The 22,883-nt window shown below is 40.3% G+C and overlaps 1 protein-coding gene across 7 annotated transcripts in view; it reads left to right on the forward strand.

The window, feature by feature from the left end:
* NRP1 (neuropilin 1) overlaps positions 1-22,883 on the forward strand; it is a 199,031-nt gene that overhangs the window by 160,280 nt on the left and 15,868 nt on the right. For 5 of the 7 annotated variants that reach the window (XM_006770949.2, XM_006770952.2, XM_006770950.2 and 2 more), the window contains 2 exons: positions 14,501-14,605; positions 19,572-19,631. In XM_006770949.2, the coding sequence (XP_006771012.1) occupies positions 14,501-14,605; positions 19,572-19,631 (165 nt within the window). The remainder of the gene's footprint in view (positions 1-14,500; positions 14,606-19,571; positions 19,632-22,883) is intronic. The other 2 variants (XM_006770953.2, XM_006770954.2) reach the window with 1 other exon arrangement.

Consider the following 22,883-nt stretch of genomic DNA (forward strand, 5'->3'; position numbering starts at 1 on the left):
CTCAAATGTGAGGCCTAAAGCAGGTGGCAACTGGGCTCTAGTGCCCTGTATCTCTTGATGAGTGGCCCCAGACTCTACACTGGCACCAATATGAATCTGCATTAACCTGGTGAATACCATTTACCCCATCTATCTCACTGACTGCATGAGATTCTTTCAGCAGCTGTGCACTACAGGCATCTGGGAGGCTGTAGATGTTCTTGGCATAAACTTTGCTGAGTGGCCCCAGGTAATTTACTGGGGGCAGCCAGCATCAGTTTGGTTTGCAGCATGGCCTCTTCTACACACCTCCAATAGAGGACAGATATCTAACACCAAAGGTAGCTTTGTAGTTTATTCCAGGTCCCCCCAGGTCAGCCATAAGCAGAGTCTGACATTGGCCTGAACTAGTTTCTCCTAAGGAGTCTCAGAACCAATACCCTAGTGTCTGGCATCAGATCATAACAGAGAACCACTCAATTAGCTCTATAAATAACAAACCAAACAGGTGGTCTCAGTGGGTAACAGAGCCTTACTGTGGCAAATCCTGCTCCATGGAATGACCCTAACACAGCAGCTTGTACTTTGTGGTCAAGGCCAGTCCTTATAAGCAGTCAGTCTGAGGGTTAACCCAACTCACTACATGTCAACAGCAATCAAGGTTCAACTACAACAGAACAACACACACAATTGATACAAGGTACATTCCTGGAATACCCAGCTCAGGGGATCAGGAAGACTGTGCTACTGGTCCCAGAAGACACCTACAACATAAAGCCACCCAGCTAACACTGGGAGTCATAGAAGATCTACCTGACAAATAAAAGCAAACACAGAGAGGAGACTATGAAACATGTCTCAAAAAAATAAGAGAAACCCTAGAAAAAGAATGAAACTAAACTGAGGCAAGCAATCTACCAGGTACAGAGTTTAAAACAATGCTTATAAGGATGCTCAGGAACTCAAGGGAACAATGAGGAACAGTGAGGATGTCACACAAAGAAAGAGTACGCATATATAAGAATATAGAAAACATAAAAAGTAACCAGTAAGAAATAAAAAAAAAAAACACAAAAAATAAACAATACTGAAATGAAGACTACACACAGGCAAACAGGCCAGCAATATCTATCCTGTGTTGAGCCCTCCCCCCACAGGGCCTGTGGTCATAGGTGGGCACTAAATCTGAATCCAAATTAACCTGGTGAACACCACTCACCCCACCATGGTGATTCCCTGAGACCCTGTCCCACACAACTCTCCCGCTGCCACAGTGCCTTCAGGAACTGGCAGCTGGACTCAGCCAGAGCATTAGCAGGAGCTCTTTCAGCCACAGGCAGCCAGCCTGGGCCTATACTCCAGTCATCTTAAAAACCCTCAAAGGTATGCAGGCCACAGGAAAGAGGCGCCTAGCCTCCATGTGCACTGTGCCTTTTGATGAGTGGTCCCAGGCTTGATACTGGCACAAAATCTGAATCTGCATTAACTGGTGGACACCCCTTACTCCACTCTGATAGTTTCCTCAGACCCCGCCCAATTCCGTACACAACCTGTTGCTCTTTCAGTGGCAGGCAGCTGGTTTATACTTTAGTATTTCTTAAAAATTCTCAAATGTGAGGCCTAAAGCAGGTGGCAACTGGGCTCTAGTGCCCTGTATCTCTTGATGAGTGGCCCCAGACTCTACACTGGCACCAATATGAATCTGCATTAACCTGGTGAATACCATTTACCCCATCTATCTCACTGACTGCATGAGATTCTTTCAGCAGCTGTGCACTACAGGCATCTGGGAGGCTGTAGATGTTCTTGGCATAAACTTTGCTGAGTGGCCCCAGGTAATTTACTGGGGGCAGCCAGCATCAGTTTGGTTTGCAGCATGGCCTCTTCTACACACCTCCAATAGAGGACAGATATCTAACACCAAAGGTAGCTTTGTAGTTTATTCCAGGTCCCCCCAGGTCAGCCATAAGCAGAGTCTGACATTGGCCTGAACTAGTTTCTCCTAAGGAGTCTCAGAACCAATACCCTAGTGTCTGGCATCAGATCATAACAGAGAACCACTCAATTAGCTCTATAAATAACAAACCAAACAGGTGGTCTCAGTGGGTAACAGAGCCTTACTGTGGCAAATCCTGCTCCATGGAATGACCCTAACACAGCAGCTTGTACTTTGTGGTCAAGGCCAGTCCTTATAAGCAGTCAGTCTGAGGGTTAACCCAACTCACTACATGTCAACAGCAATCAAGGTTCAACTACAACAGAACAACACACACAATTGATACAAGGTACATTCCTGGAATACCCAGCTCAGGGGATCAGGAAGACTGTGCTACTGGTCCCAGAAGACACCTACAACATAAAGCCACCCAGCTAACACTGGGAGTCATAGAAGATCTACCTGACAAATAAAAGCAAACACAGAGAGGAGACTATGAAACATGTCTCAAAAAAATAAGAGAAACCCTAGAAAAAGAATGAAACTAAACTGAGGCAAGCAATCTACCAGGTACAGAGTTTAAAACAATGCTTATAAGGATGCTCAGGAACTCAAGGGAACAATGAGGAACAGTGAGGATGTCACACAAAGAAAGAGTACGCATATATAAGAATATAGAAAACATAAAAAGTAACCAGTAAGAAATAAAAAAAAAAAACACAAAAAATAAACAATACTGAAATGAAGACTACACTACAAGGAATCAACAGCAGATTAGAAGAAGTAGAAGATTAAATCAGTAATTTGGAAGCTAGGTAGCAGAAAACATAGAATTTAAATAAGCAACAACAACAAAAAAAGAATTGGTTAAAAAGAGGATATTTTAAGGGACTCTTGAACCACTTACCATAACAATACATCATGGACTACCAGAAGAAGAGAGAGAGAGAGAGCAAAAGATTAAAAACCTATTTGAATAAAGAATGACTGAAAACTTCCCTAACCTGGCACAGAAAATGAACCTACAAGTCAAAAAAGTGCAGAGAATCTCAAACAAGATGAACCCAAAGAGCCCAAACCAAGACACATCATACTTAAAATGGCAAAATTTAAAGACAGACAGAATCCTAAAAGCAGCAAGAGAAAGGTAGTTAGTTACCTACAAGGGAACTTCCATAAAACTGATTTTTCAACAGAAACTTTTCAGGCTACAGATATTGACACAAAATATTCAAAATAATGAAAAACAAGGACCTACAACCAAAACTATCATTTAACGTTGAAAGAGAGAGGAAAGTAGAGTAGGTGAAAGGTATACTAACCTCCTTCCAAGATCAAATTGGAATTACAACTAAAATACAGAATAATCAACCTGAATAACCAACTGAGACCATCTGAACGAAAGTTTAATAAACAAGGATTTACAGAAGAAGCATATCCAGACTGGTAGAAAGTTCAGAGATGCTCCCACATGCCCCAGCTCCCACATGCCCTACCCCACCACAGCTGCAAAGGTCCCCTGAAGAACATGGGGTTTCAACCCCATACCAGGCTCCTCAACCCTGAGCACCATAATTGAGAAAAGGCACCACATAGCATCTGGCTGTAAAAATCAGTGGGGATTCAGTCCTCCAGGGAGAGACAGGAGTCTTTTAGAGACACAGGTCTTAAAGAGCCAATGCACAAAATCTCATTCACAGCCAACTCACCCTGGGCTCCTGCAGAGGAAGAGTGGAGTGGAATAGAGCCTGTAAAGAGAGACTGGGGCTTTGGGCTCTGGAAAGAGAGCCAAAGGGACAGCTGCCAAAATAACTGTTACTGAGTCCCTCTCCCATGTTGCATACATCATTTTGGGGGGGGGGGGGTGGAGCACTCTCCCCTTTACAGCATCAGCCTGAGGAATGCAATAGCCCCACCCTCTGAACTCTTTGTTGCCCCACACTGCAGAGCTCATGCCTTGCTGAGGAGTCAGCTTCCTATGCTGGAGTGTAGAGGTCTGGGCAGACTCAGTTGTGTTGCTTTGGGGTGGGAGCCATTCCCCCTATTTTTTTTTCCGAAAGCTTGACTGGTGGCTCTGCCTCATAGAATATCTGCTAGCCTCACCCTCTGAGCTTCTAGCAGACAGCAGGCCCAGCCTCCTGACTCCTGGTGGCCCCACCCTGCCAAACACAGACATGCCAGGTAATCTAGATATAAATCCAAGACAGACTGAGTTTTGCTGGGGTCACTCCCCTTACCTTCCCCCAAGCCTGACTGGCAGCTCTCTCTCATGGGAGATCCACTAGCTCACCCTCTTGACTTCTGGAGCCTCTACCCTGCTGAGCTTGGACTCTAGGCAGAATCTGAGACAGACTGAGCTATGTAGCTCTAGGAAAGAGTCCATTTTTGCTCTCACATACCAGACCAATACAGAGCCTTTCCTTCACATGTCAAAATCTTGGTCTGTTTGGACCTGATAAACTCTGCTTGGTTTTGCCCTGATGAGTTCCTGAGATCCCTACCTCACCACAGAGAATTGTGGGCACTCAGTGGGGAATAGATAGACTTGGTATACCCTGGGGCTTTTGCTGAGTGGCCTCACACCCAGCACTGGCACCTAGTTTGAACCTGAATCAATCTAGTGAACTCTACTTACCTGGTGACTCACTGAGAACCTACTTCATGCAACTTGAATACCACCAGAGGCTGTTTCAGTGACTGAGGCTAAGAGGCAGCCAACAGGCAGAAGCAGGCAGAGGCAGATCTTGGAATGCCTTGGGTCTTCTGTTGACTTGCCCCTGGGATCAGTTTTGTTGGAAGCCATCCTTGGTGCACAGTTTGGTCCTTACAATGTATACCAAGCCAGCAGAGGCAGTCACAAACTGTGGAATGCTTTGTAGCTTCAAACAGGTTTCACAGGGCAAGTCACTAGCAGCATCTGACATTGACCTGCACCAAAGTCTCTCCCAAGAGGCCCTAAAACCAACACACATCAGACATCAGAGCAGGATCTGATAAGCTTCACAAATAGAATATCCAAAGGTAGATCTTGGCAGGCACCAGACCCTACTGAGGAGAATTCTGCTTCATGTGGTCAATACCTGCACAGCACCTCATGCACTATGGTCAGGGTCTGTCCTCAGAGTTAGCCAATCTAAGGTTGACCCCATCACAAATGGACCAGTAGGAATCAAAACTCCAATACAACAGGAGAGCCCACATAACACACACAAGGGACATTGTTGGAACACCCAGCTCAAATGATCAAGGAGATTGCGACACTGGGTCCCAGAGGACACCTACTACATAAGTCCACACTATCAAGACTGGAAATCATAGCAAATCCATAGAAACAAACACAGAGAAGCAGTCAAAATGGGGAGAAAAAGAAACATACCCCAAATGAAAGAACAGAAGAAATCTCCAGAAAAAAAAGAGGTAAATGAAATGGGAGAAAGCAATTTACCAGATAGAGAGTTCAAGAATAATGTTTTTCCCCTATGTTCGTAGCAGCACAATTTACAATAGTTAAGATTTGGAAACAGCCTAAGTGCCCATCAGCAGATGAGTGGATTAAAAAAACTGTGTTAGATCTACACAATGGAATACTATGCTGCTATTTAAAAAAAGTAAACTTTCACCATTGGCAACAGCATGGATGACATGGAGAACATTATGCTAAGTGAAATAAGCCAGTCAGAGAAAGAAAAATATCACATGATCTTACTCATATGTGGGATATAATAAACAACATAAACTGATGAACAAAAATAGATCCATAGACAAAGAAAAACTGAACAGACTGTCCAACCTCAGAGGAAAAGCAAGGGGAGGTAGGAAGGGTAAGAGGTAAACCAAAGGACTTGTGTGCATGCATATTAGCATAACCAATGAACATGGACACTGAGGCAGTGGGGGCTTATCCTGGGGGGTGGGAGTGGCTGGAGAGGAGTCAATCGGGGAAAAAGGAGACATGCAAAACTTTAAACAATTTTCAAAAAGGAAAAACACACACACAAATAATAATGGTTTTAACAATGTTCAAGGAACTTAGTAATAACTTCAAGGAATTTATTGAGAACTTCAACAGCATGAAAAAGGACAACTAACAAATGAAGAACACAATATCTCAAATGAAGAATACAATACAAAGGAATAAACAGAAGCAGAGGATCAAATCAGTGATTTGGAAGACAAGGTAGCAGAAAACATCCAATCAGAGCAACAAAGAGAAAAAAGAATTTAAAAAAAATGATGATAGTTTAAAGGACCTTTAAGACAACATGAAATGTAACAACACCACTTTAATAGGGCTACCAGAAGAAAAACAAAGATTAAGGGATCAAGAACTTATTTGAAGAAATAATGGATAATAACTTTGCTAACCTGGTGAAGGAAAAAGACATGAAAGTCCAGGAAGTGCAGAGAGTCCTGAACAAGATGAACCCAAAGAGGCCCACACGAAGACACATCATAATTAAAATGGCAAAGGTTAAGGACAAAGAGAGAATCTTAAAAAATGCAAGAGAAAGATAGTCAGTTACCTACAAGGGAATTTCAACATGAATATCAGCTGATTTATCAACAGAAACATTTCAGGGCAGAAAAGATTGGCATGAAATATTCAAAGTGATGAAAAGCAAAGACCTATAACCAAAACTATGCTACCCAGTAAGGCTATAATTTAAAACTGAAGAAGAAATAAAGTGCTTCCAGCTGAGAAAAAGCTAAAGGAGTTCATTGCCACCAAACCAGTATTACAACAAATGTTAAAGGGTAGTCTTTAAAAAAGAAGGAGGAGGGAAAAAATAGAGAAACATAGTTATCCTATATAATAAAGAGGTAATATGCAAATTAACCTTTACATCATCACAAGATGGCTACCTACAACCAGGCCAGCAGGGGGATTTGTGAGGGACGACCAAACCACTGAACAAGCAGGCTGTGTGAGGTGACCACGCCGGCAGAGAGGTTAGTGAGGGATGACCAAACAACTGAACAGGAAAAAATAGAGAAACATAGTTATCCTATATAATAAAGAGGTAATATGCAAATTAACCTTTACATCATCACAAGATGGCTACCTACAACCAGGCCAGCAGGGGGATTTGTGAGGGACGACCAAACCACTGAACAAGCAGGCTGTGTGAGGTGACCACGCCGGCAGAGAGGTTAGTGAGGGATGACCAAACAACTGAACAGCAGGCTGTGTGGGATAACCAGGACACAATTTGAACAGACCAATTACTACAAACAGCATTGAATCAGTAATTTAAAAATTCCCAAAAAAACTACAGTCCAGGACTGATGGCTTCACAGGTGAATTTTAACAAACATTCAAAGATGTCCGTTGTACATCCCCTGAAGGGTCTCAGATTGGAGAGGGTGCACACACCCCCCCCTGCATGAATTTCATGCACCGGGCCTCTAGTAAAGAATAAAATGGCAATAAATATGTACCTATCAATAATCACTTCAAATGTAAATAACTTCAGTGCTCCAATCAAAAGACATTAGGTAGCTGAATGAATAAGAAAATGAGACTAATATATTTACAGTCTACAAGAGACCTCAGAAAGAAAGCTACACACAGACTAAAAGTAGAAGGATGCAAGCTGAAATTTTGAAAAATGGGGGTACCAATAATTATATCTGACAAAATAAACTGTCAAAGAAATGCTATAATAAGAGACAAAGAAGAACACTGCATAATAATAAATGGAGCATGCTAACAAGGGGATATAACCCTTGTGAACATTTATGCACCCAACATAGAACCACCTAAATATATAAAGCAATCTTGATGGACATAAAGGGAAAGATTGACAGTAATACAGTCATAGTAGGGGATTTTAACACCCTGTTGACATCAATGGATAGATCTTCCAGACAGAAAATCAACCAGGAAACAGCAGCCTTAAATGACATACTAGGTCATAAAAATTTAATTAATTTCTTCAGAGCATTGCAGCCCAAAGCAGTAGAATATACATTCTTCTGAAGTGCAAATGGAACTTATTCTAGGATAGACCACATGTTAGAACCCAAAAAAAGTCTCAATAAATTTAAGAACACTGAATTTATATTAATCATCTTCTCTGACCATAATGGTATGAAACTAGAAATCAGTCACAAGAAAAAAATTGGAAAACATGCAATCACATGGAAGCTAAATATACTTTTACAATAAATATTGAATGGATTAACATTGAGGTCAGGGAAGAAATAAAAACATACCTTGAGACGATTGAAAATAAAAACACTATGACCCAAAATATATGGGATAGTGAAAGTAGGCCAAAGAGGAAAATTCATAACATTACAACCTACCACAAGAAGCAAGGAACATTTCAAACAAATTATCTAGCCTTACATCCAAAGGAACTAGAAAAAGAATAACAAACAAAGCCCAAAGTTAATAAAAAGAAGGAAATAATAAAGATCAGAGCAGAGATAAATAGCAAGGAGTCTAAAAAGCAATTCAAAAGATCAATGAAACCCAGAGCTGATTCTTTTAAAAGATAAAGAAAATTAATAAACCTTTAACCAGACTCATCAAGAAAAAAAAGAGAGAGAGAGAGAGAACACAAATAAATAAAATCAGAAATGGAAGAGAAGTGACAACTGATACAAAAAAATACAAAGGATTATAAGAAAATACTATAAACAACTATATGCCAACAAGCTGGACAATGTGGGTGAAATGGACACATTCCTAGAAACATATAATCTTCCAAAACTGAATCAGCTCTTTCAAGACTAAAATCAAGAAGAAATAGAAAATTTGAACAGACCAATTACTACAAACAGCATTGAATCAGTAATTTAAAAATTCCCAAAAAAACTACAGTCCAGGACTGATGGCTTCACAGGTGAATTTTAACAAACATTCAAAGACGAATTAATGCTTATTCTTCTCAAACTATTTCAAAAAATTTTAAGAAAAGTGAAAGCTCTTAGTCTATTTTATGGGACCAATATTACTCTGGTGCCAAAACCCAACAAACACATTACAAAAAAAGAAAATGTTTAGGCCAATATCCCTGATAAATATAGATGGAAAAATGCTCAACAAAACATTAGCAAACTTAATTACATTAAAAAGATGGATCAAGTGGAATTTCTTCCAGGGATTCAAGTTTGGTTTATTATCCATAAGTCTTTTAATATGATACACCACTTAAAAATAATGGGTAAAAAACATATGCTCATATCAATAATTGCAGAAAAAGCATTTGACCAAATCCACCATCCATTTATGGAGGAAGAGAACAACCCTCAGAAAAGTGGGAATAGAGCAAACATAGCTCAACTAATAAAAGCTATATATGACAAACTCCCAGCTACCTTTATTCTCCATGAGAAAAAGCTAAAAGTGTTTTCATTAAGATCAGGAACAAGACACTGTGTTGTATAAAATGCCACTTTTATTCAACATGGTATTGAAAGTCCTAGCCACAGTAATCAGACAAGAAAAATAAATAAAATGAATATCCAAATTGGAAGGAAAGAAGTGAAACTATCATTATTTTCAGATGACATTATACCATATATAAAGAACCCCAAAGATTCTGCCAAAAAAAACTATTGGAACTGATAAATGAATTCAGTAATGTAGTGAGATACAAAATTAATATTCAGAGATTGGTTGCATTTTTATTTTATTTTTAATATGCTCTTATTGATTGCAGAGAAAGGAAAGGGAGAGAGAGAGAGAGAAACATCAGTGATAGGAGAGAAACATCAATTGGCTGCCTTCTGCATGCCCCCCCACCCCACTTGGAATTGATCCCACAACCTAGATATGTCCCCAGACCAGGAATCAAACCATGACCTCCTGGTTCATGGGTCAATGCTCAACCACTGAGACACACCAGCTGGGCTTGGTTGTACTTTTTACACACCAATAACAAACTATTAGAAAGAAAAAGTAAGAAAACAATTCCATGTAAAATTTCATCCAAAAACATACCTCGGAATAAATTTAACCAAGGAGATAAAATATCTGTTCTTGGAAAATATAATAAGACTGTAAAGAAATTGAAAGAGATACAAATGAATGGCTGCATATACTACGTCATGGATAAGAAGCAATCTATAGATTCAATGCAAGCTCTTTCAAAATACCAATGGAGTTTTTTGCAGAATTAGAAGAAATAATTCTAAAATTTATATGGAACTACAGAAGATCTCAAATAGCCACAATAATCTTGTTTGACATATTACTGGAAATGCTAGTCATAGCGATTAGACAAGAAGAAATAAAAGGCATCCAAATTGGAAAAGAAGAAGTAAAACTGTCATTATTCACAGATGACATGATATTGTACATAGAAAACTCTAATGACTCCATCAAAAAACTACTAGATTTAATAAATGAATTTGGCAATGTAGCAGGATACAAAATTAACACCCAGAAATGTATGGCTTTTTTTTATCCGCCAATAATGAACTCACAGAAAGAGAAACAACAAAAACAATCCCATTTAACATTGCACCAAAAAAATTAAGATACTTAGGAATAAATTTAACTAAGGAAGTAAAAGACCTGTACTCAGAAAACTATAGGACATTGAAAGAAGAGATAGAGGAAGACATAAAAAATGGAAAAACATCTTGTGTTCATGGATTGGTAGAATCAACATCATTAAAATGTCCATTCTACCCAAAGCAATCTATAGATTTAATGCAATCCCCATTAAAATAACAATGATATATTTCACAGACCTATAGTAAACTTTCTAAAAATTCATATGGAATAATAAATGACCACGAATAGCCACAACAACCTTGAGAAAGAAGAAAAAAGTTGGAGGGATCACAATACCAGATATCAAGCTATATTACAAAGCTACTGTTCTGAAAACTGCCTGGTACTGGCACAAAAAAAAAGACATATAGACCAATAGAACAGAACAGAGAACCCAGCAATCGACCCAAGCTACTTTGCTGAATGAATATTTGACAAAGGAGGCAAGACCATACCAATGGAGCCAAGATAGTCTCTTCAATAAATGATGTGGAGAAAATTGGATAGTTACATGCAAAAAATGAAACTAGACCACCAACTTACAGCATACACAAAAATAAACTCAAAATGGATGAAGAACATAAACATAACATGAGAAACCATCAAAATCCTAGAAGAATCCAGAGGCAGCAAAATATCAGACATATGATACTAAAGCATGATCTTTACTGATATAGCTCCTATGGCAATGGAAACTAAGGAGAAAATAAACAAATGGGACTGCATCAAAATAAAAAGCTTCTGCACAGCAAAAGAAACTATCAGAAAAACAATAAGAAACCCCACTGCATGGGAGAACATATTTTCCAATGTTATATCAGATAAGGACCTAATTTCCAAAATTTATAGAGAACTCATACATATTAACAAAGGAAGATAAACAGTCCAATCAAAAAATGAGCAAAGGACCTAAATAGATTCTTTTAGAAAGTGGACATACAGAAGGCCAGGAGACATATGAAAACATGCTCAAAGTCACTAATCATCTGAGAGATGCAAATCAAAATGATATGAGATACCATCTCACACCTGTCAGAATGGCTATCATCAACAAATCAAAAAATGAAAAGTCCTGGTGAGGATGTGGAGAAAAGGGAACCGTTATGCACTCCTGGTGGGAATGCAGATTGGTGCAGCTACTGTGGAAAACAGTATGGAGTTTCCTAAAAAAATTAAAAATGGAACTCTCTTTTGACACCAGTCAGAAAGGATATATGCACCTCTATGTTCATAGCAGCACAATTTAATTGTCAGAGAAATATAAATCAAAATTGCAATAAGATATTACCTCATACCTGTCTGAATGGTTATCAATAAATCAACAAACAACAAATGCTGGAAACAATGTGTAGAAAACAGAACCCCTATGCACTATCAGCAGAATTGCAAATTGGTACAGCCACTGTTTAAAATAGTATGTATATTCCTTAAAAAAATTAAAAGTGAAACTACCTTATAACCCAACAATTCCACTTCTGGGTATTTATTCGAAGAAATTGCAACACTATTTCAAAAATATATATGCATCTCTTTGTTCACTGCAGTGTTATTTACAATAACTAAGATATAAAAGCAACCTAAATGTCCATCAGATGAATGAATAAAGAAAATGTGGTACATATATACAATGGAATATCACTCAGTCATAAAAAGGAATGAAATATTAATATTTGCAATCACAAGGATATACCTAGAGTGTATTGTGCTAAGTAAGTCAGGCAGAGAAAGACAAATACCATTTGAGTTCACTTATATGTGGAGTCGAAAAAACAAAATAAATGAACAAACAAAACTGAAAGAGATACAGAGAACAAACTGATGGTTATCAGATGGAAATGGGCATTAAGGGCTGGATGAAAAAGGTGAAGAGATTAAAACTTACAAATTGGCTGTTACAAAATAGTCAGAGGGATGTAAAATACAGCATAGGGAATCCTATATAATAAAGAAGTAATATGCAAATTGATCATCACTCCAACCCACAAGATGGCCACCCCCATGTAGACACAAGATGGCCACCACAAGATGACCGGCAGGGGATGGCAGTTGTGGGTGATCAGGCCAGCAGGGGAGGGCAGTTGGGAGGGACCAGGTCTGCAAGGGAGGGAAATTGGGGGCAATTAGGCCTGCAGGGGAAGACAGTTAGGGGCAAGCATGGCCTTCTGGGGAGGGCAGTTGGGGGAAACCCAGGCCAGCAGGAAGGGCAGTTGAGGGCAACCAGGCCAGCAAGGGTGAGCAGTTGGGGGAGACAAAGTCTACAGGGGAGGAAATTTGGGGGCGACCAGGCCTGCAGGGGAAGGCAGTTGGGGGGAGCAGGCCTGCAGGGGAGGACAGTTGGAGGGGAACAGGCCTGCAGGGGAGGGCAGTTGGGGGTGACCAGGCTGGCAGGGGAGGGCAGTTAGGGGTGACCAGGCCAGCAGGAGAGGGCAGTTGGGGGTGACCAGGCTGGAAGGGGAGGGTAGTTAGGGGTTTCCAGGCCTGCAGGGGAGGACAGTTAGGGGTGACCAGGCCATCAGGGGAGCGCAGTTGGGGCAATTGGGCTGGCAGGGGAGCAGTTAGGTGTCGATCAGGCTGGCAGGCAGAAGTGGTTAGGGGAAATCAGGCAGGCAGGCAGGCAGGCAAGCAGTTGGGAGCGAGCAGGCCTGGATTATGAGAGGGATGTCTGACTGATCAGGCCTAAATGGGCAGTCGGAGATCCCTCGAGGGGTCCCAGATTGGAGAGGGTGTAGGCTGGGCTGAGGGACACCCCCCCCCGCATGCATCAATTTCATGCACTGGGCCTCTCATATAATAAATAATATTGTAACAACTATGTGGTTCCAGGTGGATATAGACTATCATGGTGATCACTTCATAAGTTATATAAATATTTAACCACTATGCTGTGCACTTGTAACTAATATAATATTGCATATGATCTGTAATTAAAATATATATAAAAATAAAATTGAGAAAAATAAGCAGAGCCTGGAATATTTGTGTATGCATTTTACAAAGTGTAGACTGTATGCCTAAACAGCGTGCATAATATCTGTATGTGCTGATTTCCTCGTTACTATTGGTGTGTGCTTTTGGACAGTTGAGGAAATTGAAACTAGCTACATTTCTACATTTGTCATAACTCTGTTCAGTAAGCACAATAACAATGTGAAATTTTTATTGAGAAAGCAGCAGTTACCAGCACATTCCTACTGGCTTGAAGCTATTAGAGATCAGGCCCCCACTCTTGTCTGATTCTCAAACATCAAGAGAACTGTACATTATCTCCAGCCTCATATGAGAAATGTATGCCCAGAACTATAAAATATTAAACAGATTTCAAAAATGAATAACAAGCTGAAAAAGTAGATCGAACTAAATTTAAAGAACTTTAAAAGCAGTCTTTGATTAATGTTGGATACATTTCATCTACAAACTCAAAGGTATGAGAATACCTGCCAGCAGTGGAATGCAGTCCTCTGGGAATTAAAGTAAAATGACCCCAGGATATATCAGAAAAGTTCTCCCAGACACCTGATCTGGAGAGGGTCCATAAATTGATGGAAGCAGAGTTACTCTTTAAAGAACAACAAAAAAAATCAATATTGTTCTAAAACTGAATGTGTTGGGAATCTCTTTGGAGGAAAAAATATAATATGAACTTAGCAAACTAAGTAAGTACTAAGAATATAAAAGAATTCATGACAAGGGAGTTCTCCAGCACCTTAAAAATGAAAGGAAAAACAGTTCAAGCAATACGTGTAAAATCAAAGTTCTCAACTCCAGGATCATGAATAAATAACTAGTGAGAATTCAAGAACTTCCAGGAAAAGGATGTTTATGTACATAACAATGTAAAAAATGCTAAGACACCCAACTCCATTCAGTAGATATGAATCAAATACCAAAAAAAAAAAAGCAGTCCCCAATGGATTCTGGAAAATTCAAGTCTATTTAGCTTTAGAAAGAGGTAAATCATGCTCCTCGCCTCCTTGCCACAGATTTGAGTTTCCTGCAGAAGTGTTAATAGATTCAATAGCCAGAGCTTTGAGAATACATTTCAGAGGTGAAATATTAATCCTTGGATCTTGTTTCAGCACCTACAGCTGGACCAACCACTCCCAATGGGAACCTGGTGGATGAATGTGATGATGACCAGGCCAACTGCCACAGTGGAACAGGTGATGACTTCCAGCTCACAGGTGCAGAAACCATCTCCATCCCATTGCTATGCCATTTCAGTTCATACTGCCATTGAGACCACCTAATTAATGCCTGTTTGTGTTTGTGTAGCTCCTCATGGTGGTGGTCATGAGGTTGGTAACAGAATTGTCTCAACAAAGGCAGCCTTGCCAGAAGACATGCATCATTATTTCCTCCATGTAAAGAGCTTGTTCTTTTTTTTTTATTTTTTTATTTTTTATTACAAAGGGTATTACATATGTGTCCATTTTTTCCCCCAGCCCTAGACAGTCCCCTAGCCTCCCCTATCCCCCAGTGTCTTATGTCCATTGGTTATGCTTATATGCATGTTCTTAATAGTCACGGCCATTTGAAATTATAATTTTAGCCATTTTCAGAGCTGATGCTAGGATTATTTTAATTGAATAAGTATTTCTCCATGGCTAAAGTGCTAAACATATCCCCATAACACATTAACTACACACACTTTAGAATGTTTATTTTTCCTTTCTGGTGAGGATACTTTTTTTCAGTGGATCCTTTATCAAACTAATTGATGAAATTAGGCTTGTATTTGAAATGCAGCTTTTAAGTTAGGATTTGGTAAATCATTTTACATTAAAAGTTTCAATGACAGAATCAATTGTCATTACACATTACCACTGACTAGCAAGTATATCAGGGCTGGTGTGTGCCAAATAGCTCACTAATTAATTTAGAGTATCTAATTAATAAAAGAGAAACATGCAAATTGACCGCCCCTCTGCTATGCCCCAAGCCACGCCCACCAGCCAATCAGAGTGACTATATGCAAATTAACCCAACCAAGACTTCCAGCCAGCCTCCATTGGGAGCTTGGGTAGCCGGGGGCCGTGGCCAGTCTACAAACAGCCATCAGCCCCTCACCCAGGTGAGGTTGACTGCACCTTCATGGGGTGAGGGTCCCTGCTAGGGGGCTTGGCCAGCCTGCAAAGAGCCATCAGCCCCTCACCCAGGCTGGCCAGGCACCCCAGCGGGACCCCTACCCTGATACAGGACACCCTTCAGGGCAAACCAGCTGGCCCTCACCCATGCACCAGGACTCTATCCTATATAATAAAGGGGTAATATCCAAATTGACCCTAACAACAGAACAACTGGGAATGACTAGTCACTATGACACACACTGACCACCAGGGGGCAGACGCTCAATGCAGGAGCTGCCCCTTGGCGGTCAGTGCACTCCCACCAGGGGAGTTCTGCTTAGCCACCAGCCAGGCTGATGGCTGCCAGTAAAGCGGTGGTGGTCCGAGCCTCTCCCGCCTCCTCAGCAGCCCTAAGGATGTCCGACTGCTGCTTAGACCTGCTCCCCGCTGGCAAGTGGACATCCCCTGAGGGCTCCCAGGCTTCCAGAGGGATGTCTGATTGCCAGTTTAGGCCCAATCCCCCAGAGAACAGGCCTAAGCCAGCAGGTGGTCATCCCCTGAGGGGTCCCAGACTGCAAGAGGGCACAGGCAGGGCTGAGGGACCCCCTTGAGTGCACAAATTTTTGTGCACTGAGCCTCTAGTCTATATTATAAAAGGCCAGTGACCGTCATGCGGTAATGTTGTAATGACCAAACAACTGGTCAGTGGCACAGCAGGCCTCGGTTTCACAGTGCGGCGGGCCTGGGGTCTTGTGCAATTTCACACACTGGGCCTCTAGTTACTCCATAATATTCTAAAACCCTCAAAGCTAGCAAGTGACCTTTTCTTTCAATTGAAATGGCAGAGCAAATGTTAGGCAAGTGTGGAAATGAAATTGTATCAGTTTGAAATTGGCCAAGGCAATTCCCACCCTATTGTTGTAAAAGGTACCATGGAACCTTTATCCGGGTCAAAATGCAGTTTCATATAGCATCTGAGTCTCACTTAAATTGAAACCTTGGATGTAGGTCTGTATTTTTACCCAGAAAGGATTCAGAGAGCCCACAAAATTTACTTCCATATGTGAAACTGAAGGCACTACCATGTAACTCCATAACAGTGCATAATGTTATTGGATAATGCATTCATGTGGCCAATAAATGCTACATTGCTTTGTGCCTTTGAAAATAAAGCTTATATATGTAGCCATAAGCCACAAAAATTACTCTAATTAATGCAGTCCATTTCTTTGCAAGATGTCAAGTTCAAGCTGAAAACCCTACAGCTGAGGTTAAAAACAGAGTACCATTCTATGAACCCCGTCCCATAGAACCTTCCCAGGGTTGCCTGTAAGCACTGCCCCAAACCTCAGGCTTTTAATAGAACATTTCACACATCTGTAGTGAAATTCCTCATAAAAAGGAATGGCTGCAATCACTGAAGTATATCCTTTTCAATTAGCCTCTGTGGTGAGGGTTCTTTTCTTTATATACCCTAAAGTGGTCAGTTAGTATAGATTAGAACAAAGCCTCAGATTTACTCCTCATATCAGAACAACCAACTTTCCCATTTTTATATCAGTTCATTACTGAATCAATTGAAACTAAAACCTTTGAATGAAATAGAGCAAGTATATTAGCCTGGAGCAAATTGTGTATGGCAACAATTACAAACCACAGAAAATGAGTCATTTGTAGTGGAAAACTGGCAATCCTTTAAAACTCTAAGGTTATGGTTTATCTATAGCTTTAAAATCATTTTTTGTGTACATAGAAAAAAATTTCATTCCTGTTCATAATACCATGGCAAAAAAGAGTTATTTTCTCAGGCCATCACATTTGTCTCAATAATTCTATAAATATATGCATCATACTAAGAACTTCTGGGGTGTTCATAATGCACACTTCACGCCCTCATCAATAAGGGATTTTAGAAGGCGTTTCATGCTTCATATGTATTTATTGCATTATAACCAAATTTGCTTAGTGAAGCTGTTTGGTATCATTTCCTGAAAAAGGGTATGCATATATAAATATTTGCAAGGAGCAAAAGCATCACCTAAGTCAGGTGCCTTTTCACATGTAAACAAGTCACGTCCTAGGTACACACACAACTCTGCATTCTCTTTGCTCACTCTGGCACAGGCTTTACCTTCAGAGCTGCAAGTCTTGAATGTTCAGTACAAGAAAAACAAACTAAAAGCATTCTCACTTTAACCCTGATAGGTGGAGGAGATTAGGATCAAGGCTCTATTGAACAGGGTTCAGTGTTTTAAAGCAGATGTTGTTGCTTTAATTTCTCCTCCTGAGGTGACCTGTTTGTATACAGAGAGAGATAAGTATTACAGTAAAATGCTCACTTCTTACAAACAACACTGAATTTCAGGTGAAATGTACCAAGTGCATGGGAATGAGAGGTTTTGCTCTCCAGTATTTGCTTGTCAAGGTGAAAATTCACCTCCAAGTTATTCATTTGCAAGTGGCTTTGAACTCATTACATAATAGGATTGTCTTCAAAGGCACTGGGAGGCCAGATTTCACATTGGACCTGTGTTTACCCAAGAGTGGAATTTGGCTTCCAACCTATAATAAAACGGATAATGCATATTGGTTTTATAAAGTGAGTTTTTCTCCTAAAAGAACACCGGGAATAGAATGCTAATGTATTTTGGCCTCCCTCCAATTCTGCCATTATAGAGTCACCTTCTTAACCCATAATATATATAATTCTTTCTTTCTGGTGCCTACCTCACTGAAGCCACAAACCTGTGTGACCACTTAGCTGGAACATTTATTGGGAGAACAGGGTTGACATGACTTGGTGCTGCAGCAGGTTAGCTCAGAAATCTTCAGACCATTCCAAGAGCATGATTGTGCAGCTCTGATTCATGATCTGGATGATTTCTAATCTTTGGGAGCTGCAGGATAGGACTAGGGCTGGGTACAATAGAGATGACCACAGATCTTTATTGAATGATACTATTGGTAGGTCTACAATGGCACCCTATAATCACCTCCAAAACTCTTCATGACAGTCATAGGTCCACCCCATGCCTTCCTTACTCTGAGTCTGCCCAGGACTTTATCTCTTGGGAAAGCAGATAGTTTCTGACCATGGTCTGCAGTGCAGACACTCTTAAGGAGAAATGCCTAAACAAGCACGTAGGCAATAAACAGCAAAACACTCTTTAAAAAAGAAGTTTTCAGAATTACACATTTCAAGGGCTGACCCCCAGAGATTCTGGTTTTCAGTGAGATCTGAGGAGGGTAAATGGATTGGGAACTGCAATCTCAACAAACGTTCAGGTGATTCTTCTGGTTGGGCAAGTTTAGGACAGAAATATAATGATAGAGAGTAGACAATGGAAGAGCTAAGAAAGGGGGGGAAAAGGACACAGCTAAGTGTCCACATGGTCCCCTGACCAGCAATTTCAAAGTCAACCCAAACTGACTGAAAGTTCACATTTGCCAGGGTGTTATTTGTGCAATCTCCAGTTCCTTGGAACTGTGAGGAAATGCTTCCCCCTTCTCATTTTCCTGCAGCGTTTCCCAACTACATACTGGGCAGAATATCTGTCCTTGGGGAAAAATGAACAACTATTATTGTAGGGGAAAAAAGGAGGAACTACTGCCACCCAGTTTAAACCACCAGTTTTTAAAAGCGATTGTAGGACCAGCCTTGCAACTCCCCTGAAGGCACACATCTGCAACCTTGGGAAACTTCAAAACTTAGCGGTCTTGGCCAGGTTTAATGCCCCAGTTGCTGAGGACATTTGGAGGCCTTTGTTTTCACTGTTGCAATGGCATACCATGTTCAGTCTAGGAATCAGGGGATGACCTTGGAATGAAGTATCAAATTCTCTCTCCTACCTGGATGTCTTATGACTAAATGTGCTGGGTAAAAAATAATAGTTTATTTGAGCTTGACATTGTGATGAGCAAAATTTAAACAAAATAATGACTACAGCTGAGATTAACAGAAGGATTTTCTGTGGAAATGTTTTCCTCTATCTAATGTATGTAAGCATACATTTCTCTACTGCATATTCTCTACAATTTTTCATTTTTCTCACTTTTGTATGTTACTCTTTTTGTTTTTCAGGTGGTACCACTGTGCTGACCACAGAAAAGCCAACCATAATAGACAGCACCATACAATCAGGTATCAAATAAAATAGAAAATGTGGTTGATTTCCCATATGCCTGTTTTCCCTCCCTGTCCCCTTCTAAAATAGAGCATTGCTGTACTTCTGGATTCAGCTTCTCTCAAAACCCTAGAAAAGAGATACCATGCAGCATCTGGTCTCCAAGCATGAGCCATAGCTATTGCTTCCCTTCCATCCACATGTATATGTGGCACGGAGTGAGGTTTCCTGCTCTATCAGTAATTGCCAAATGGTGACAACCCAGCTCTGAACTGAAGAAATAGGCTAACATACTTTGTTTAACCGTGGCACATCTAGGACATGGACTGTGTTTGCAAACTACAGAAGAAGGAAATCGTACAAGCAGTAGCCTTACTATTTTCATCACCATTCTACAAAATCAAGACAGGCAAAGTTTGTCAGCTTTGCCTGCCACAGAGTTGGCAGTTTTACAACAGTGTTTCCAGGAAGCATGCCACGAAGTGGGGCACAGGAAGCCAGGGCTCTAATGGTATGTAGGGAGAGGACCACCCTCATGAAGGGCACCTCCTCATCCTTTTATTAATAGAAAAGCACAATGACTTTTAAGGCCCTTAGTTTACTGTTTATCAAGGCCAACCACAGTTAAATGGTGGCCTCCTCTCACTCTCCTTTGTATTGTGTTAGTATTCTGTAGAATTCTTCCCTACAGACCCACATGGAAGAAAACAGTCAGTGTAAAGCAATCGGAGGTTTTAAATACTTTGAAGTTAATCATCAGTGTAAGGTGAACAGGTCAGCTTTCCAGCTTCTCCCATTTCCTTTATAGAAGCTCACTCAGGCTTTGCCTCCACAGTCATTTATTAATGGGGCATGTGGTGTATATCAATGTTTCCTCAGCACTATGACACTACCCAGCTAGGCAGAGAGTATAAAGGATTGTTCTAATTAGTATGCTTCCTTAAAGGTCCCTATCACCATTAACCTGATTTAACTGCAAAATAAACTTCTCTTCAGTTAGACTTAACACCAAGTGTCCTGTAATGTATTCAGGTTGCCAAAAGCCTTCTACCACACAGCTCAAAAACCCTAAATACCAAAAAATGAAAGAGAAGAATAATATGTTCACCAAAAAATTCCAAAACAGCTGTAGTCCTACCCACATCTTTTCATGTTATAAAATGTGGCCTTAATGGATTATGCAGTAGTAACCTAGGATGGCTGAAACTGCCTCATGAGTGAAGCATGGCCTTTTGCTTGCTCCATTCTTTTCCTGAAAGCCTTCAGCCCTTCAGTGAAACAACTATCAGTTGGCTCTCTTTGACTCAATATTAGAGAAGGGGGTGAGGTCAAACAAGGAAGTTCTAGTGATGAAGCAAACACTTTAACTGTTGTTTTAGTTTCTTCTCTTGCCAGAGCATTAATTAAAACCACTATGAAATTGCCAATGAACTGTTTTATCTCCCCTCTTGCCTATCAAAAGAGCTAGGGGTCATTAAAGAAATGAAAGAGAATGAGAACTGCAAAAAAAAAAAAAACCAGAAAGATATATCAGATCCCCAAATTGGATCGTTCTCCCTAAATGTGGAATGTCTGTATTGTCAGAGAAGGAATGACTTTGTGAACACACTTGATTTGTGCATAAGCTCAAGGCCATTGGTGTGAAGGCTTCACAGAGGAGCTCCAGGACCAGACAGCCATCTCACAGAGTCTATGGTAGTCAGAGGGCAGATGTGCAAATCATGAACCAGGTAGACCATTATTAGAAGTTCATGACAAGCCACAGGGTTTACTGATAGGGTCCAGTTTTGAAATCCAGGGTCTGCCCAGAGTCCTTTACAAATCACCCGGGTTTCTTGTTTTTCTATTGCCTGAATTAAAAATCTGCAAGTCTTTGGTTGTGGATAATGGATATCTGATTTTTTTTGAGAAGTCCAGTGCATGTTCAGAATGCTCCACAAGGACCTGAGAGTGTCCATCTAGGCCAGGTTTAACTCTGAGGTGTCCCCAGGGGTCAGGTCCACATTGTTCTGCAGGCTTCAGATTCTACATGTGTCTTTACAAGCAGTAGAAAATTAGACCCCTAAACTCTCATTATAATATGAATTTGATGAGGCCAGTATAGACTCAAGCAGAGTCTCAAGATTTCATTTTGAGGATTCTTATCAATATAATAAACTCAGTGGGCATATAATATTTATATGCTGTCTGGGTTATAACCAGATGCATAAAAGCCTATTAATTCTCTGCCAGGCATTGATGAAAATTCTGCATTTTAAATCCAGCACCCCTCTCATGAAGCCTTTTACCCGTGAGGAACTTCAAAAATTCCTAGATCAAACATTCCTAGATTGTATTCATAACATCTGATTATATGGGCCTCAGCTTCTCCACTTGTTTGTACCACACATCCAGTCTATAAGTAAGCAAGTTAACACACTCAATAGAATTTCAGGTTTAAAAGTTAAATCCTGTGCATATAGTGTGCTAATATTCCATTGCGAGTAAGGGAGGTTCAACAAGCACCACTAATGTGTGCTCACAGTGGCTATAAATTTGTTTTAAGTTCAGAATACTATTTTCTGCTATTTTTAAGAGTCAAGAAGGAATTTAGCCAGATTATTCCCAATGAATTTAATAAGAATTGGGTAATATTTTGAAGATTTAAAAGTCAACAGTCCTATACATTTATTTCACTCATCCGTTGCTTTTTTCTTTCTCAGTTCTTTTCTCCTCCCCTTCTGTCTTTTTTCCTCTTTTTTTTTTTCCCTTTCTATAAGTGTGTATGTGTATTTTGTATGTTTAATAGCCTTTCTATCCAGGCTTGAATTTTCAACACTGAGCTACTCTTACTCTATACGTTTCCTCCACAAAATGCATAGATTTTCAAAAATTTACTTTAAATGATCAAGATTAACAGAAGTAAGCTATATAATCAGGACAAGAACATCAAAGTGTAATAAAATTAAAATGTTAGAGCAATTCATCCTGTTAGATTCATAGAACTAGAAAGAACATTGAAAGATCAAGATGAACTGCCATTCACTACAGCAGGAGAAATGCCTAAATCATCTTTCAGGCAAAGCTGTCCCATGTCCTGGTGATTGCAAAAACACCCAAGTTCATCCTATCTAATAAAAGAGAAACATGGTAATTGGCATACGACTGCTACCCTTCCCATTGGCTAATCAGCGAGATATGCAAATTAACTGCCAGCCAAGATGGCGGCCAGCAGCCAGGCAGCTTGAAACTAACATGAGGCTTGCTTGCTTCAGTGACGGAGGAAACCA

The sequence above is a fragment of the Myotis davidii genome, unplaced genomic scaffold (genome assembly GCF_000327345.1).
Source record: "Myotis davidii unplaced genomic scaffold, ASM32734v1 scaffold1925, whole genome shotgun sequence".
NCBI lineage: Eukaryota > Metazoa > Chordata > Mammalia > Chiroptera > Vespertilionidae > Myotis > Myotis davidii.